The sequence below is a fragment of the Protopterus annectens genome, chromosome 6.part1 (assembly GCF_019279795.1).
Source record: "Protopterus annectens isolate FY-2018-M chromosome 6.part1, PAN1.0, whole genome shotgun sequence".
Lineage (NCBI taxonomy): Eukaryota > Metazoa > Chordata > Ceratodontiformes > Protopteridae > Protopterus > Protopterus annectens.
This window is the reverse complement of record NC_056738.1, coordinates 459,746,782-459,766,795: the sequence shown is the minus strand read 5'-3', so window position 1 is coordinate 459,766,795 and position 20,014 is coordinate 459,746,782. Positions and strand designations below refer to the sequence as shown.

At 36.3% G+C, this 20,014-nt stretch overlaps 1 protein-coding gene across 4 annotated transcripts in view; it reads left to right on the top strand.

Annotated features, from left to right (window-relative positions):
* CCHR6.PART1H3orf70 (chromosome chr6.part1 C3orf70 homolog) overlaps window positions 1–18,652 on the top strand; it is a 515,276-nt gene extending 496,624 nt beyond the window's left edge. For all 4 annotated transcript variants that reach the window (XM_044075882.1, XM_044075880.1, XM_044075881.1 and 1 more), the window contains one exon: window positions 16,526–18,652. In XM_044075882.1, the coding sequence (XP_043931817.1) occupies window positions 16,526–17,103 (578 nt within the window). In that variant the 3' untranslated portion in view covers window positions 17,104–18,652. The remainder of the gene's footprint in view (window positions 1–16,525) is intronic.
* The last annotated feature ends 1,362 nt before the right edge of the window (window positions 18,653–20,014 follow it).

Here is a 20,014-nt window from a genome sequence, read left to right as displayed (position 1 = left end):
GATGAGAGTGGTACTTTTGGCGTTGCAGTACTTTCGGGACTCTCTCCATCTGGGGACAGTTGCGATTCAGACGGACAACATGTCAGTGGTCTGGTACTTGAACAAACAAGGAAGAACCAGGTCCTATCCCCTTTGTTGAGAGGCCCTAAGAGTATGACAGTGGGCTACATCCACCCAGCACTTTCTGATAGCAACGTACATTCCAGGGAAATCCAACGTGATTGCAGACAAACTAAGCAGGGCAATTTTGTTGCCTCATAAGTGGTCCCTTAAAAAGGAGATAGAAGAGAGAATATTCCGCAAATGGGGCCAGCCTTGCTGCGATCTTTTTGCTTCCCACATGAACACAAAATGCAGAAGCTACTTTGCCCTAATTCCCCCTTCGGGAGATTCCCCAAGGGACGCACTCGTACATGATTGGCCTCCGGGTCTCCTCTATGCATTCCCACAAATTCCCCTGATACCTAAAGTACTACAGAAAGCAAGAGCCTGGGAAGTACAATCATTTTAATAGCCCCTCATTGGCCTCATCAGATTTGGTTCCCCTTCCTTCAACTTCATCTGCTGGAAGACCCTTGGATTCTGGACCCAGTTTCAGACCTTTTGACACACTCATTGGGGGCTCTTCATCCCTCCCTTCAAACCTAAAATTGACAGCTCCAGTTTTCAACAGAGCCTGGTTCCATAACCTCTCAAATGAAATGCAGCGTATTTTAATATCTTCTCATAAATCCTCTACTAGAATGTTGTACCTTAGCAAATGGAGGAGATTTTCTATATGGGCTTCTCAGAATAACATTGATCCCTACCAAGCCCCCATTTCCCCTATATTAGAATTTTTGACTATGCTTTTCAACAAAGGAGCTGCAGCAGATACAGTTTGGGTACAGCTTGCCCCCATATCTAATTTTCATCTTGGCTTTGAAAGATTGAACATAATGTCACACAAGCTATCCAAGGCCTTCCTCAAAGGAACCTTCCACCTCAGACCACCAGTGAAATCCCCTTATACCCCATGGATCTTAAATTTTATGCTATCACACATTATTCTTCCACCTTTCGAGCCAGCTTCCTCATCTGATTTGAAATTTTTGTCTTGGAAGACTACCTTTTTAGTAGCCATCACATCTGCCCGAAGAGGATCAAAACTACAGGCCTTGTCCATAAAACCTCCGTATTTGGTTTTCCATGCTGACAGAGTGTCACTGCGAACAAATCCTTCATTCTTACCTAAAGTTTGTACAGACGCTAACCTTAACCAAATCATTGATTTGCCAGTCTTTTTCCCCAAACATAACAACTTAGAGTATATGCTGCACAAGCTTGATGTTCATAGACAACTCAGATTTTACCTGGATAGAACCAAAGAGTTCAGACGATCAGAACAACTGTTTGTTTTCAGATTCTAGGAAAGGTATGCCAGTGGCAAAAACGACACTATATAAATGGTTATCTGATTGCATCACTTTCACTTATTCAGCTGCCAATTTACCTTTACAACACAAAGTTAAGATTCATTCTACCAGAGCAGTGTCCACATCCTCTGCTTTTTCTGCTAGCCTTCCTATAGATAATATTTGTGGAGCAGCCACTTGGTCAAGACCTCATACCTTTATCACTCATTACAAAGTTGATAGGGTCTCCAGGGACAGGGCCTCCTTTGGTTCTACTGTCCTGCATTTCCAGATGACACCACACTAATCAGCCTTATCAAGAAGAAAGATGAGGGAGCCTACAGGGAGGAGGTGACCCAACTCATTCATTGGTGCACTGACAACAACTTAGCACTAAACGTTGGGAAAACCAAGGAAATCATCATCAATTTTAGGAAGGTAAATAAGCCACACACCCCTATTGTCATCCATGGTGCCATAGTGGAGAAAGTTAATAGCACCATATTCCTAGGGATACATATCTTGCAAGACCTCAGTTGGGCCACAAACACTTCCTACCTTATAAAGAGAGCCCAACAATGTCTCCACTTCCTTAGGAGACTTCGTAGAGCTAACCTTCCCTCTCAGGTCCTACTTGCCTTCTACAAAGCCACAATTGAGAGCGTACTGACAAACAACATCATTGTCTGGTATGGGAATTGCTCTCAAGCCAATCAGAAGGCACAGGATAAGATTATTAAACAAGCCACAAAAATCATTGGCTCCAACCTTCAGTCCCTACAGGACATATATTCAAACTACTGAGGGATATACATAATCCGGCCTATGGACTGTTCAAAGTCCTGCCAACAAGGGAGTGCTACAGAACCATTAGATGCAGGATATCCAGATTTCATAACAGCTTCTTCCCACGTGCTATCAGACTGCTGAACAACAAACCCATAGCCTAACCTGCTAAATGGGTAAACAAACATTATTTATGTGCAATATGTCATTGTTATCTACATAGCTCACTTTACACTTTATACTTTGTAGAATATAATTCCAACAGTAACCAGGTACCTCTGCAAAAACACAAAACAAATCCAAAGAATAAAAGCAGGCAGAGGCAAGGCTCCAGTTTCTTCAGCTGATTTATTACAAGACACACAAGCGCTTTCACCACAAGGCTTCTTCAGGTGTATAAAAAGCAGCACACAACACACCCATTCTTATACTAAGCATTGGCTAGTCACATGATTAAAAAGAGAAAACTCTTAAAGGCACAAAGAACAATTGTATTAAGCCCACAGTAAAATGCATAGTAAAATATATAAAAAACTTCATTACAAAAACCACATTTCATAAAAGCAATATTACAAAAAATACATATTAAGTAGATGAAAATATCACCGTTCTCCAAAGTATCCCAGGGCAAGACAATACAAATTATCCAAATGAAAACCTCAGGATACACCACGAGAAGTGAGAGCACAATCTTCTTTTATTCAGTAGTCAACATAAAAACAAAAGGATAAAGGATAAGCGCTTTCGCGTGCTCATAGCACGCTTCTTCAGATCACATTTAAACAACTAAAACTCCTGAGTTCAAATAGTAAGCAACATCCAATAGCAACTCTCTAACAATTAAAAAATTTTTTAGACTCAATCATTCCCTAAGGGATCTTGCAATTAAGTGAAGGTGTGGTTGCTGTTCGTAGTACTAGAAGCTTTCAGATGTACTAATCATTGTGATTCAAAAATGCATTGTCAAAGACAAACAGTTGTTCACTTATCCAAAGTCTAGTTCTGAAAATATTGATGTTCAAAAAACACCTAACATAGGTATATTATAAGCAATTTGCCTTAAAACAATCACTACACTAAGTCAGGAATAATATACTGTTTGTAGTTCCTGTCTTGTTAAAAAAACGATGTCAGTAAAGGCTTCCGTAAACAGCTTTTCAGAACGTTGCTCTAAGACCGTGCTGAGTGCATGCTGGTAGATCATTCTAACAATGTCCCTCGGTAACAAACCGAGTACATAAACACTAAACATTGTGATCCAGATTACATTGTCAAAAGACAAACAGTTGTTCACTTGTCAAACATCTAATACCAAAAATATTGATGTTAAAACCATCTTGAATAGGTTTAACAAAAACAGTTTCCCTTAAAATAAACACTATATTAGATCAAGAGTAAAATACTATTTATGGTACCTGTCTTGTTAAAAAACGGTGTCAATAAAAGCTTCAGTGAACAGCCTCTCAAAACGTTGCACTGGGACCGTGCTGAATGCATGCTAGTAAAACATTCAACAATGTCACTCGGTAAAGCTCATCATGTTACTTATTAAGTATCTTACCTATAACTAAATAGTTATAGACTCCCTCTTTTGTTATGTACGGTGATTTTAATAGCGCTGAGAACAGCTGCTAATTCTAGCGGAAGTCTATATCTATTTTAACTACACATATAGCAGTGTGATAGCTCGCATTTGTTTAGGTATATCTTTGTATTAAATACTGAGTCCTGGTGTCTCATAAACTAATAGTAACCCTCTTAAACAACCAATGAGGCATTCTTATCTTATGTTTCGAGCCTACTCTATCAGTTGTAACTCTTATTGTAACTCACGTTAACATTATATGCTACGTAACCTTAATTTTATATAAAGTGGTACAAAAAAGCAAATGTGTTTATAGGCCTTGTGAAAAAACATATTACATAATATTGTTCAAAGATGAACTTGAATATAAGTGTTTAAAACACCACAAGCTCTAAAATCTGATATCAGAACAATAATATTAAAACTATTATGTTGTGTAACCCTATTAAAACTAAAAGACTCCCTTATCTCCTGATATGAATATTAGAACGTAAAATCAAACTAAAATTGTAAACTTGGACTATCATAAAAATTATATATTGCAAAAAACTACCTCTATGTTAATTTCTAAAGAATCTCACAAGCCCTAATTTATTGTACAGAACTTATGAAAAATACAAATAATTTATATCCAATAAACAATAATGTATGAGGAAACCTCAGTCAAACAAAAAACTAAAATATCCAGGTTCATTAATTGAACTACGATAGTAGGGCTACAATACTAATAAATACTGTATATTAATAAATTATTAATTTCTCAACAAGTGTTGTGTGTTCCTGGATTTCAATATTCAAATTATCTCAACCAAAGGACACATCCTCTATTTATCATAATGTTTTAAAACCCAATACTTTCTGATTAACTCGTATATCACACACAATTTAGTTTAAATTTTGTCACATTTACACATGAGCTCCTAGCATAAATATCCTCAAATATGCTGTTTAGATTGTATTGGGACATAAGTACTCCAATTGTCTAGCCTGTATTAAAACATACAGTAGTATTGGATACTTCAAGCTAGTCCTGATTCAGAGACGCATAGCAGGAACTGAAGAATACGTTTATTCAGAACCTGTTCCAAACAAAACCTAACTGTTGTCAAACTGCATAGATAAAGAAGGAAGTCATTTCTCAACTAACAACATTTTTATAATGCTACCATTAACATGCTAGCAGGCCAGTCAGGTAAATAGGATATATGAAAAGTAATCATCTTTTCTAGGAAGTGTGTGTTTTATTACCTCAGTATGGGCTTCAAAGAAATGTAATTATTTATACCTGGATCTCTGTGTGCTCCTGTTTTAAAGATCCATTTCAGTTCTAATTTAGCTAAATGGTTAGTATTATCGCCCATTCTGTTGCTCTTCTGTAATGTCTGCAGGACCCTAAACCTAAAATCATGGTTGGGATATTGCTGAATATGCCTAGCAAGAGCATTAGTTTCTTTCAATCTGCGTATATCATACGTATGGTTATATATACGATCTTTTAGTCTTCTAGTTGTTAAACCAATATAAAAAGCAGAGCAGAGAATGCAATTTGCCATATATATCAGGTTAGTACTATTACAATCATAATGCTTCCTTGGTTTAAATACAAAAACATCTTGTGCATGAGTATAAACCTGTTCCTCAGTAATATATTTGCACATATTACAAGATCCACATGGAAAAGTTCCTGGGGCTAAGGAATCAGTGTGTGTAACTATTTTTGCAAAATTTCTAGCAAATATTTCTTTGAGATTGTTACATGTTTGAAAAATAAACAAGGGTTTAGTACCAACAAGAGTTCTAATATCTTCTGAGACAGTTAGGATATTCCAATTCTTAATAATAACCCTCCTAATCTGTTCATTATCATTCGAATATTTCATAACATAGGCCACTCTGTTTCTGTCATAACACCCCCGACTACAGCATGCCACTGCACTCAATTTGTTGGTAACAGAGCTTAAGTCGTTCTGCACTAATGCTTGTTCAGAAATTTGTCCATTAACAGTATGCTCTTCATTCTTGTTACTCGCTAGTCTATTAAAAGGAATGATACTAGACCTAGCTTTCTTGACTAATTCCCTGTTGTAGCCCCTGGCAAGAAAAATATTCTCCATATTGTCTGCTTCTTTTTCAAGCTCAAATGGATCTTGAATAATCCTAGTAAGCCTAGTGAATTGCCCTTTCACTATTCCTGTGAACACATGCCTGGGATGCATACTGCTATATTCCAGTATGCTATTCCTCCAGCAGTGCTTTCTATGTAATTTGGAAATGAGAGTACCTTCACCTTTAAAATAAAGGTTCACATCCAAGAAATTGATGCTCAACTTGGAATACTCAAAAGTAAACCTGAGGAAATCAGTTGTGGACTCTAAATAATGGACAAAATCTTTCAGTTCTTCTATGGTCCCTGTCCAAAACACTAGGACATCATCCACGAATCTTCTATAGAAACTGATTTTCTTCATCCAAGAACTATTGAATAGAAAATTGGTTTCCCAACTATATAGTACCAAGTTGGCGTAAGAATTTGCACATGGGGTGCCCATGGCGACACCCCATGTTTGTAAATAGTACCTCTCATTAAACATAAACACATTGTTACTCAATATTATATCTAATAATTGGCCTATCAAAATCTGTCGATCAACTGAAAAGTCACTGTCTGTTACCATGACTTCTCGAATTGCTTGCAACCCAAAATCATTGGGTATGCAAGTGAACAAATCCCGAACGTCTAGAGTGACTAAGACATAAGGGACAAGTAAATCAGTCTCCTGCTGTTCTCTCTTACTGACTGAGTTGGTGTTTAACTTTTCTACTCTTGTACTTACTGTATCTGACTGCTCACTTTTAAATCGAGGGTTGAGTTTTATTCCCTCTCAACCCAGCATTCAGACTGAAACGTTTTTTGATCTCAGATTGTTTGCTAGGAAGTTGGCCATTAAAATGCATTTTGCCAGCTCAAATGTGATTACTGCTGACCCTGAAAGTAACAAGTTTAATATGTTTAAGCGTAAGAGCACTTTTAGTCCGCCATTACCACATATGGTTGAATGTTTTGTGAAGTCATGCGAGGCTGATTTATACAAACTCTATTCTTCAAGGCACGTTACTAATAAATTCTGTAATTTGGACAGATTAGAATCTGATTCGTTGCAGAAGTTAAGCAATCACACCAGTGTTATAGTAACTACAGCTGACAAAGGTGGTGGGGTCGTCCTATTAGATAGGAGTGAATATATTAAGAGCATAGAAGATTCACTCTCAGCAGGCGCTTACAAAGAACTTGACTTAGGACAAGTATTAAATATTATGAACAACATCAGCAGTAACTTGTATGATCTCCTGATGTGTCGTCACGTTAGCCTTAAAATGTACGAATTCCTACATATAGATGAACCCCTCATACCAGCATTCAAAGGCCTACCCAAAATACACAAGGGAATTAGGCCTATACCCATGAGACCGATAGTGGCAGGGAGACAATGGGCCACATATAATATTTCGATCTTCATAGAAAAAATGCTGAGACCCATAGTGGATAGAGTAGACACCATCTTGAAGGACACACAGCATCTACTGAGTGGGATAGAGCAGTTTAAGAGAGAACAGCAGGAGACTGATTTACTTGTCCCTTATGTCTTAGTCACTCTAGACGTTCGGAATTTGTTCACTTGCATACCCAATGATTTTGGGTTGCAAGCAATTCGAGAAGTCATGGTAACAGACAGTGACTTTTCAGTTGATCGACAGATTTTGATAGGCCAATTATTAGATATAATATTGAGTAACAATGTGTTTATGTTTAATGAGAGGTACTATTTACAAACATGGGGTGTCGCCATGGGCACCCCATGTGCAAATTCTTACGCCAACTTGGTACTATATAGTTGGGAAACCAATTTTCTATTCAATAGTTCTTGGATGAAGAAAATCAGTTTCTATAGAAGATTCGTGGATGATGTCCTAGTGTTTTGGACAGGGACCATAGAAGAACTGAAAGATTTTGTCCATTATTTAGAGTCCACAACTGATTTCCTCAGGTTTACTTTTGAGTATTCCAAGTTGAGCATCAATTTCTTGGATGTGAACCTTTATTTTAAAGGTGAAGGTACTCTCATTTCCAAATTACATAGAAAGCACTGCTGGAGGAATAGCATACTGGAATATAGCAGTATGCATCCCAGGCATGTGTTCACAGGAATAGTGAAAGGGCAATTCACTAGGCTTACTAGGATTATTCAAGATCCATTTGAGCTTGAAAAAGAAGCAGACAATATGGAGAATATTTTTCTTGCCAGGGGCTACAACAGGGAATTAGTCAAGAAAGCTAGGTCTAGTATTATTCCTTTTAATAGACTAGCGAGTAACAAGAATGAAGAGCATACTGTTAATGGACAAATTTCTGAACAAGCATTAGTACAGAACGACTTAAGCTCTGTTACCAACAAATTGAGTGCAGTGGCATGCTGTAGTCGGGGGTGTTATGACAGAAACAGAGTGGCCTATGTTATGAAATATTCGAATGATAATGAGCAGATTAGGAGGGTTATTATTAAGAATTGGAATATCCTAACTGTCTCAGAAGATATTAGAACTCTTGTTGGTACTAAACCCTTGTTTATTTTTCAAACATGTAACAATCTCAAAGAAATATTTGCTAGAAATTTTGCAAAAATAGTTACACACACTGATTCCTTAGCCCCAGGAACTTTTCCATGTGGATCTTGTAATATGTGCAAATATATTACTGAGGAACAGGTTTATACTCATGCACAAGATGTTTTTGTATTTAAACCAAGGAAGCATTATGATTGTAATAGTACTAACCTGATATATATGGCAAATTGCATTCTCTGCTCTGCTTTTTATATTGGTTTAACAACTAGAAGACTAAAAGATCGTATATATAACCATACGTATGATATACGCAGATTGAAAGAAACTAATGCTCTTGCTAGGCATATTCAGCAATATCCCAACCATGATTTTAGGTTTAGGGTCCTGCAGACATTACAGAAGAGCAACAGAATGGGCGATAATACTAACCATTTAGCTAAATTAGAACTGAAATGGATCTTTAAAACAGGAGCACACAGAGATCCAGGTATAAATAATTACATTTCTTTGAAGCCCATACTGAGGTAATAAAACACACACTTCCTAGAAAAGATGATCACTTTTCATATATCCTATTTACCTGACTGGCCTGCTAGCATGTTAATGGTAGCATTATAAAAATGTTGTTAGTTGAGAAATGACTTCCTTGTTTATCTATGCAGTTTGACAACAGTTAGGTTTTGTTTGGAGCAGGTTCTGAATAAACGTATTCTTCAGTTCCTGCTATGCGTCTCTGAATCAGGACTAGCTTGAAGTATCCAATACTACTGTATGTTTTAATACAGGCTAGACAATTGGAGTACTTATGTCCCAATACAATCTAAACAGCATATTTGAGGATATTTATGCTAGGAGCTCATGTGTAAATGTGACAAAATTTAAACTAAATTGTGTGTGATATATGAGTTAATCAGAAAGTATTGGGTTTTAAAACATTATGATAAATAGAGGATGTGTCCTTTGGTTGAGATAATTTGAATATTGAAATCCAGGAACACACAACACTTGTTGAGAAATTAATAATTTATTAATATACAGTATTTATTAGTATTGTAGCCCTACTATCGTAGTTCAATTAATGAACCTGGATATTTTAGTTTTTGTTTGACTGAGGTTTCCTCATACATTATTGTTTATTGGATATAAATTATTTGTATTTTTCATAAGTTCTGTACAATAAATTAGGGCTTGTGAGATTCTTTAGAAATTAACATAGAGGTAGTTTTTTGCAATATATAATTTTTATGATAGTCCAAGTTTACAATTTTAGTTTGATTTTACGTTCTAATATTCATATCAGGAGATAAGGGAGTCTTTTAGTTTTAATAGGGTTACACAACATAATAGTTTTAATATTATTGTTCTGATATCAGATTTTAGAGCTTGTGGTGTTTTAAACACTTATATTCAAGTTCATCTTTGAACAATATTATGTAATATGTTTTTTCACAAGGCCTATAAACACATTTGCTTTTTTGTACCACTTTATATAAAATTAAGGTTACGTAGCATATAATGTTAACGTGAGTTACAATAAGAGTTACAACTGATAGAGTAGGCTCGAAACATAAGATAAGAATGCCTCATTGGTTGTTTAAGAGGGTTACTATTAGTTTATGAGACACCAGGACTCGGTATTTAATACAAAGATATACCTAAACAAATGCGAGCTATCACACTGCTGTATGTGTAGTTAAAATAGATATAGACTTCCGCTAGAATTAGCAGCTGTTCTCAGCGCTATTAAAATCACCGTACATAACAAAAGAGGGAGTCTATAACTATTTAGTTATAGGTAAGATACTTAATAAGTAACATGATGAGCTTTACCGAGTGACATTGTTGAATGTTTTACTAGCATGCATTCAGCACGGTCCCAGTACAACGTTTTGAGAGGCTGTTCACTGAAGCTTTTATTGACACCGTTTTTTAACAAGACAGGTACCATAAATAGTATTTTACTCTTGATCTAATATAGTGTTTATTTTAAGGGAAACTGTTTTTGTTAAACCTATTCAAGATGGTTTTAACATCAATATTTTTGGTATTAGATGTTTGACAAGTGAACAACTGTTTGTCTTTTGACAATGTAATCTGGATCACAATGTTTAGTGTTTATGTACTCGGTTTGTTACCGAGGGACATTGTTAGAATGATCTACCAGCATGCACTCAGCACGGTCTTAGAGCAACGTTCTGAAAAGCTGTTTACGGAAGCCTTTACTGACATCGTTTTTTTAACCAGCAGGAACTACAAACAGTATATTATTCCTGACTTAGTGTAGTGATTGTTTTAAGGCAAATTGCTTATAATATACCTATGTTAGGTGTTTTTTGAACATCAATATTTTCAGAACTAGACTTTGGATAAGTAAACAACTGTTTGTCTTTGACAATGCATTTTTGAATCACAATGATTAGTACATCTGAAAGCTTCTAGTACTACGAACAGCAACCACACCTTCACTTAATTGCAAGATCCCTTAGGGAATGATTGAGTCTAAAAAAATTTTTAATTGTTAGAGAGTTGCTATTGGATGTTGCTTACTATTTGAACTCAGGAGTTTTAGTTGTTTAAATGTGATCTGAAGAAGCGTGCTATGAGCACGCGAAAGCGCTTATCCTTTATCCTTTTGTTTTTATGTTGACTACTGAATAAAAGAAGATTGTGCTCTCACTTCTCGTGGTGTATCCTGAGGTTTTCATTTGGATAAAAAATACATATTACAAATACACATAAACCACATAAATGTAACAGATTCTACCTATGTAATGGTCTATTTTTCAGGATGGGTCTCAATGGTACATGGTCATTAAGACCATGTCCTGTGTTAGCTCTTAATCTCACAATCCATTTAGCCTCCAGGTTCTCAGTTTGAACTCTGGTGTCACCACCCCTCAAGTTCTCATAACATTTACCTAATACCATAAATGTAAAGGTGTGTTGATCATTCGTTTCTTTAATGTGTTTTGCTAAAGCATTGAACACTCTACCCTTCTTAATATGGTATAGGTGTTCCCTGATCCTATCCCTTACTAGTCTATCTGTCTTTCCCACGTAGAATTTACTGCATACTTTGCAAGTAGCAAGGTAAACCACATGTGAAGTATCACACCTTGCACTGGTTCCTAGTGTATAAGTTACACCAGTGTCTGGATTTAGAAACTCTATATCTTGATTTATAAATTTACAGAACTGGCACCTAGTGCACGGTTTAGTCCCTGGTGTATCCTCAGTCCTGATTTGGTCTCTGGGATTGCAAAGTCGTCGCCTTAGCGACTTCTTATTTTTAAAAGTAAAGTGGATGTGTTCCTATCAGGTTGCTAACTTGTTTATCAGATGTCAAGATATTCCAGTGCTTGCCTATGATGTCTGTGTAGTGTCTTATATTTCTAGAATAGCTAAAACATATTTTAAGTGGTTGTGAGATTTGTTTCTGTTGACCCCTGTTGCATAAATCACTCTCTACCTGTTCAGAGAAATAGGGTCTAGCTCTACTGTGTCTAGAGTTTCTCACTGTCCTAATACTTTGATTGACAAGTTTCTGGTCATAGCCCCTTTCTGCTAGTTCTATGTTTATCTTGTCTAGTTGTTCCACAAAATCTGTTTCTCTAGCATTCAATCTAGAGGCCCTGTAAGCTTGATTCTGTGCAACATTCCGAAAAATGTATTGAGGGTGTATGCTATCTTTTCTTAGTAAACTGTTCACATGACATCCCTTCCTAAACATTTTAGTGCTCAGTGCACCATTAAGTTCTTGTATTATAGAGACATCTAAAAAGCTAACTTCAGTATATGAACAGTTCATGGTGAATTTAAGGAAATGTGTTGAAGCATTAATATAGTCTACAGACATCATTAGCTGTTCTATAGACCCCCCCCCATAAAAGGAAGAGGTCATCTACAAACCTGTGAAAAAATAATGTATCATCTTTAAAGTCGCCCACGACCAAATTATCTTGTTCCCATTTGGACATTACAGCATTCGCATAACTGTTAGCACATGATGTTCCCATGACTACCCCGTTGCATTGCCAGTAGACTTTGTCCCTGAACATGAACACAATATTCTCCAGTACCAGACCTAGTAGTAACCGTATTAGGTCTACCATATCTCTATCATACTCACTGGTTTCAAGCATTAACTGAGTTACACTATTAATCCCAAAATCATTTGGAATAACAGTGAAAAGTGACACCACATCAAGGGTAACTAACAGCATTTGTTGTTTACAGGCTTGTTGCTCTCTTTCACATGCAAATCTGTATAAGTCCCTCACAAAATGTTCAGTGTCCTTCAAGATATAATCTGACCATTTAATCAGATTCCTAAGGAATTTCTCCACAAAAATAGAAATGGACTCAGTGCACCAGTTGCTTCCAGCTACAATGGGCCTCATAGGAGGATTTTCCCTATTTTTATGTACCTTGGGTAATCCTTGAATCACTGGGGTAGTGAGGTTAAATATAAGAAAGTATTTTAATACATTTTCATCAATGAGACCCATCCTGGCTATTTCCCTTATCTTGTTGTGTACATATTCAACCATTCTATTAACTTGTAATAAAGTGATAACTTTATAAAATGTGTCATCAGCTAATAAAGCAAGCATTCTCCTGTCATAATCTTCCCTATTCAAAATTATTAATCTGTCCTCCCTTGTCTGCAGGGCGTATCATGATACATGGATTCGTTTGTAAATTATTTAATGCTGTAAATTCATCCATGGATAAATTGCACTGCTGCTACTAGGGTATACTTTTTGTTCACAAAACACTCTATAAACATCATCTAAACATAACTGTTCATATGCAGAAACCAAAGGATTTAACTTCGGTAAAAAAGAGCTTGTTTTTTTAAACATAAATTCCCCATTTTCACCATTATTAGCATACATAATTTTCAACATTAAATTGCGTGTAAATAACTTAATGTCAAATACAGTTTCAGTAATGTCAGAGTCAGCAGTTGGGATAAAAGAAAGTCCTTTTTCCAACACATTACAGTCATATCTAGATAGAGTATGAGTTGATAAGTTAACTATTAATTTTTGCTGTTCATGAAGGCTTTCTTTATCGTGTATGGACTCATCGTTCCTTCTGGGTGCTTCCTTTTGTTTCTGGTCATACTTCTCCCTCTCTGTTGTCCATGGTTCAAGCCTCCTCTTCCTCGGCTTACAGACCTGTTCCTGGTTGGAAGAGGGAAAGTCAGACCTGAAGGTCGTAGGCTTTCTAAAAAAGAAGTATGGATGTCATCATCAAGATTGCATCTATTCAAAGCTTCACCAGTCGCTTCTTGATGAACTTGTGCTGTGGTTGTGATAGTTTTCCTTCTTACCACTGTTGTCTCAGTCATCAGCGTGGTGCCACCTAGGTCACTAGTTATCTGAGCCCTCCCCTCATCCATTACCTGGATGTCTTCAGGCTCTTGATTAATGGAAGTTGTCATGGCAGCTGTCCGATTAGCCGGAACCTCAATGATGCTTCCTTGATTGGTTGACTCAACTACAGGGGTTTGAGTATTGGCCCTGTTATTATTGTTGGCCACTCTCAGCTACATAAAGACATGGCCTCGTGAAAAATCTAGTCTGTCTCTATATAACTTTTTTAACTTGATTTGTATTAACTTGCGAGAATAAACATGAGCATTCTCAAGCATATCATTTATTGGCTTCACAATCGTAGCAGGGTCATATTTTTTACACAGATCAAGATATTTGTTCTTGATCCGAAGTAGTAATTTTGTTTCTTCTTTTTCAGCAAAGTCAGACAATAGTTTTAAGTAGCCAGCACTGGTCTGTAGATTTAATTTCTGCCATTCACTTAATAGTAAAGGGTCACAGTCCGCTTGAGCGGGCATTTTAAGAATTCTCAAACCCCGAGGCACAATGCCTTCAGCAATACAAGTTTGGAGATGAAATTTCTCAAACTGTGTTCTTTTTAGTTTGAGCAAATCTTTTTCTAACAAGAATAATTCACTTTTCAGTGCCACAATGTCTATTTTCATGCATTCATCTCCATCTAGAACAAGTTCATTATTCAGTAATGGATTAGCTTTCTCGCTCACCTTAAATATAAATTGATTGACATTGAGTTCAGTCCATGTAATTTTTGAAACAGGATTATACTCCAATTCAATGCTCTCTGTTCCTGTAGGCATTCCTGTGGCCATCTCCCTGGATCCGTTGGAAAATGTAGAACCAAAAATAAGCAAAGCAGAATATAATTCCAACAGTAACCGGGTACCTCTGCAAAAACACAAAACAAATCCAAAGAATAAAAGCAGGCAGAGGCAAGGCTCCAGTTTCTTCAGCTGATTTATTACAAGACACACAAGCGCTTTCACCACAAGGCTTCTTCAGGTGTATAAAAAGCAGCACTCAACACACCCGTTCTTATACTAAGCATCAGCTAGTCACATGATTAAAAAGAGAAATCTCTTAAAGGCACAAAGAACAACTGTATTCAGCCCACAGTAAAATGCATAGTAAAATATATAAAAAACTTCATTACAAAAACCACATTTCATAAAAGCAATACTACAAAAAATACATATTACAAATACACATAAACCACATAAATGTTACAGATTCTACCTACGTAATAGTCTATTTTTCAGGATGGGTCTCAATGGTACATGGTCATTAAGACCATGTCCTGTGTTAGCTCTTAATCTCACAATCCATTTAGCCTCCAGGTTCTCAGTTTGAACTCTGGTGTCACCACCCCGCAAGTTCTCATAACATTTACCTAATACCATAAATGTAAAGGTGTGTTGATCATTCATTTCTTTAATGTGTTTTGCTAAAGCATTGAACACACTTCGAGCTTTGTAGTAAGCCAACTCAGAGCCGAGGATCGGCTCTGAACCCATCTGTAAGAATGAAGGCGAGATGAACAACTCACATGGAATGTTATGGTGAGTACATAACTTCTTTATTTCTTCAGTATATTAATTTGTGTGTTTAATATTACAATCATTTAACTAGTTGTAACTTTTGCCTATACAAATCTGTACATTTCATGTGTTTACCCACTTTTTCAACTATTGTATAGTACTAGTTGTTTTGCGAATATATTGCTTGCATTTTCTAGTTTGTTTTATATCTTATATACTGTTTTATATACTATGTGCTGAAATACCTTGGAGCTTTTCTCCCCGAGCCTCCACTGAAAATGGGTTCTCTTGGCCCAGTGGACTTTCCCGGTAAACAAATGCCAATAAATAAATATAGGACACTGGTCTATCAAAGGCCTCATATACCCAAGCATTCTTGTTTACACCCATATCTACGCATTGCACAGCATTGTCAGTCAACTTAAATTATGTTTTTGGAGTACAGAAGGAAACCAAAAACCTTCACAAAAACCCACATTAAGATAAGGAAAACATACAAACTCCATGCACCCCAGCCAAGAATCAAACTAGTGTTCCAAGCATTATGAGACAGTATTGTTAACTGTCATATCACATTATATGACATATATGAAGATTCACATGAAACAGTTCAAACTGTTTTACCTTGAAGCAAAGCAAACCTGTGTACTCACAGTGCAACCATTAAAGGTCAAGAGATATATGCACGTTTCATCTTTTTTTGGCACCAGCTTAGCATAGCCTTACCTCTGTGTGAAACCAATAAAATGTATAGCACTTGGCTCTTTTTTTGTCTCATGGACAAGTCATCTTTAAAGTGAAAAAAGAGAATAGAAGGGAATACTAAATAAAAATTCCAAAAAATGCTTTGCAGTAGGAGTTACAAAAGACAGAGGTCTTTTAGAGAGCATTAGTTTTCTTACCTATTCTTTTTATTTAATCAGGTAAGTTGACTAATTTAGGTGGCTCAATTGTCTTCCAAAATGCTGTAGTGAATTGTAAAACACATAATATTCATACAAACTACACATCCCACAAAGCAAAGTACCATGGGATGCTTATGCAGAGTCCCATTAAATAATTCAGAAAGATTTGCCTTCAAGTAGGCTTGCATTGCTCAAAAGGCCTACATAATATTCCAGATATGAATAGCATTAAGAGTGGCTGAAGTTTAAAAAAAATGGCATTCACTGCTTTCTCTTTTGGATTAACATGTCAATTTTACAACTGTTGTTTACCATGTCTTTTTTTTCCTGTTAGGTAAATATGTGTATCAACCAATGACACCTGTTGAGCATCTGCCCAGCACAGAAATTCCAGTCAGGCCAAGTGAGCACTCCAATACAATTGAGATCTCCATCTCCTTAACAGAGCGATTCCTAAAGATAGCATCTGTCTTCCAGCCACCACTGCCCCCAGACTCACCTCGCTACTGTAGTATCTCAGATCTTTTTGTTGATGACTACCAGGTTAAACGCATCAATGGCAAGATGTGTTATGTGCAGAGGCCTCAGCATCCAAAAGAACTAAGGCCAGATACTACTACCAAGAAAGCTGCTTCTGTTGAAGCTAAAGACAGTTCACCTACAAAGAAAGACCATTTACCAAAATTAGACCCATGCTCTTCTCCATCCAGCTCTGAAGACTCTGGGATTAATGCACTTGGAGCACATTATATGGAATCATGTGATGAGGACTCAGAACAAGATGATGGGGATGATCTCAGTTCTGATGACGATTCCAGCCCAGAAAGCAACTGGGATCAAGAGGAATGCACCCTTGTTTCTCCATCACAGTCTAATGTGGAAATTATTGAAACAATAGAAACTACTGTATAAAGTTTGCTATTTTTTTAGTTATATTTTCTATTGAACCACTTTAGTGACTTTTGTATTCTGTTTCATAGATAACCTTAACTGCTTTTAGCATTCACACTGCTTAGATGAATAACTAGGCACTTATATACTTGTATGTTTCCACATTGAATCACTTCTTTTGTTGTAGGACACAGTATGGTAATGGGAAACTTTGCAGCTGTGTTTATTTTCAGTAATATTGATAAATGCAACATACAGCGGAATTGCCTTTTAGAATTCATATAGAAGATTGCACAAAGACTTACAGTGCACAGAGGTTAGCAGTGTACTGAGTAGAGCACAATACTTTGTATGTATCAGTGAAGATCATAATTTAGCACATGTATATTTATGTTGCACAGAAGAAAGTCGAATAAGCACAATCAATGCTGAAATTATAATGAACTGGCAAGGGATTCCCAAAACTAAGAATGTAGGCCTGATAATTAGTTTGGATATCCTAAAATATAATGAGACGGGGGTGTACATCTCCCCTTGGCTCCCTACTACTACTTAAACAAACAAAAAGAAAATTCCAACATGTAGGAAAATGTAAATACCTTTGTCAACATGGATGGGTATGCCTTTATAAATGCTCAGCCCAAATAAAACAGATCTGTGACCTAGGTTACTTACTTATAAAGTGGTTAAGACTCAGTGGCCACACAAGGTTGTATACACAGCATATTTAAGAAGAGAACATGACCCACATGGTAGTTAAACACACTTGCTTTAGGCCAACACAAATGTCTATGATTTTGCAAGCCTTGGAACTGGACAGTAATATAGTGCAACACTGTGGATAACACAGTGCCTTGTATTTGACCTTTACAGATGTCTATGCACACATAAACATTTGGTTACAAATGACAGCTGCAGTAAATTGCAGTTCATGAGTATTGTTAAAAGAACATGTTCATCTGTATTACCATTTGTCACTGGTTGCATGTCATAATACAGGGTGTGTACAACTTGCCTGAAGTTAGTCAGCAGCCATTACAGCAGGCTTGGGTTTTTGGATTTACAGTGGATAAGCCAAATAAAAGATGGCAATGTTTAAACATTTAAAAAAAATATATATATCAGACATTAACGCCAACATGTATTCCATAACCATATGACTGTTGTATATTTTTAGTCACTGCCAAAAAATTCTGATTTATGATACTGAAACTATACACCTAATAAATTTATTACATTTCTAAACTTTTAATGCAGAAATGTAGATACTTTTCCAAACAAAAGGATTTGTGTGTGTGTGTGTGTATTTGTTACAATGACACATTAAACCAATGTGCTGCTTTCATTTTTCTGTTGTTAAAAGCACATTCTGATGTGCTACCTCTTACTTCTTAGTATGTTCATTTATAAATATTTTTAGCATACATTTGGCTGGCGTATATATCATGCAATGATACATGTTTCACATGTCTGGCCTATTGTTTATGTCACATAAACCTTGAGAAGATAATTGCTAAAGAAGAGAAAGGCTAAAAATTCTGTTTTAATAAAAGAAATGCCAGGAAACCAAGCAATGAAACTACTGCCGATTTATTACTTTAAACGCACTAATTAAAACACGCTTTTCGTCCTACAATGCTGTAGGACTTCTTCAGAAGTATCAGCACTCTATTAGATTCAAACCTTATATAAAAATTCTGTTTTCACTGTGTCAAAAAGCAAGTAAGAAAATAATGCTTTAACAGTGTGTGTGTGTGTGTGTGTGTGTGTGTGTGTGTGTGTGTGTGTGTGTGTGTGTGTGTGTGTGTGTGTGTGTGTGTATCAAATACAAGATATGATGTTATCCTATATCACCTTCATTCTGTACTGGTTGGGTTTAGAACCGATCCTCAGTTCCGACTTGGCCATTTACAAAAGCTTTAGGTCTTCAAGTAGCTTGTGGCTTACACCCTATCCCATGATGCTGTAGGGAATTCCACAGATCTCGTTTGCTGGTAAAACAGATCGGGTGCTTCAAATGGTTGTGGCTAAGTGTTTTTTCTTTAATAGTTTATTTCTTCATAGTAAAATAATATTCACTTCTCTTTGATTTAAAAAGATAGTTAATAATGTAGTTTACCCTTTTTCGTAACATAACAAACTTAGTTGACTGTTCGTTTTCATTGCTGTTTATCTGTGGGCGTCATTTATATTAAGGCCTAATTTTTTTCCTCACCTATTCCAGCTTTTGTGTGTGATATAGCTATTTCTTAGGTGCCTTGGAGCAGTAGTTTTTGATAGTTTAAATTTGAGGGTTCTTTTAACCTGGTTTATAGAGTGTATTAGGAGTTAAGTAGAGTGTTAGATTAGCTGTTTGTTTTTTCTTGTTTTTTCTATCCAATGTTTAATGTAAACAAAGTGTGCTGTGTTTTATATATATATATATATATATATATATATATATATATATATATATATATATATATATTTCCTTTGTTACTGGTGTAAAAAATGTGTTTTTCTAGTGCTCTTTACCCTGCAAGCTAGCTCATTTTAGTTAGAGCTGCTTAGCCCATTTGAGTTAGAGGGCTTTTTCCATTTTTTTTCCCAATTTTAATATATTGTTGTGGTACTGAGCTTTGTTTACCTTTTATAGTGTGATGTTGAGGTATGCAATATGTCTAAACAATCAAAAGATACCAAACCCTTGGGGTTTAAAAAGTGCACGCAAAAAATGTGTATAACAGATGGTCATACAGTGTGTGTGTGTGTGTGTGTGTGTGTGTGTGTGTGTGTGTGTGTGTGTGTGTGTGTGTGTGTGTGTGGGTACTGCCTTGGAGCAGTACATTTGCAAGAGTCTTGCTCTATTTGTCACTCATTCAGCTCCAGGGTTCTTTTTGAGAGAAGCCCAAAAAACAGACCTCTTCCCGTTTTCATAAATCTGACAGATTTG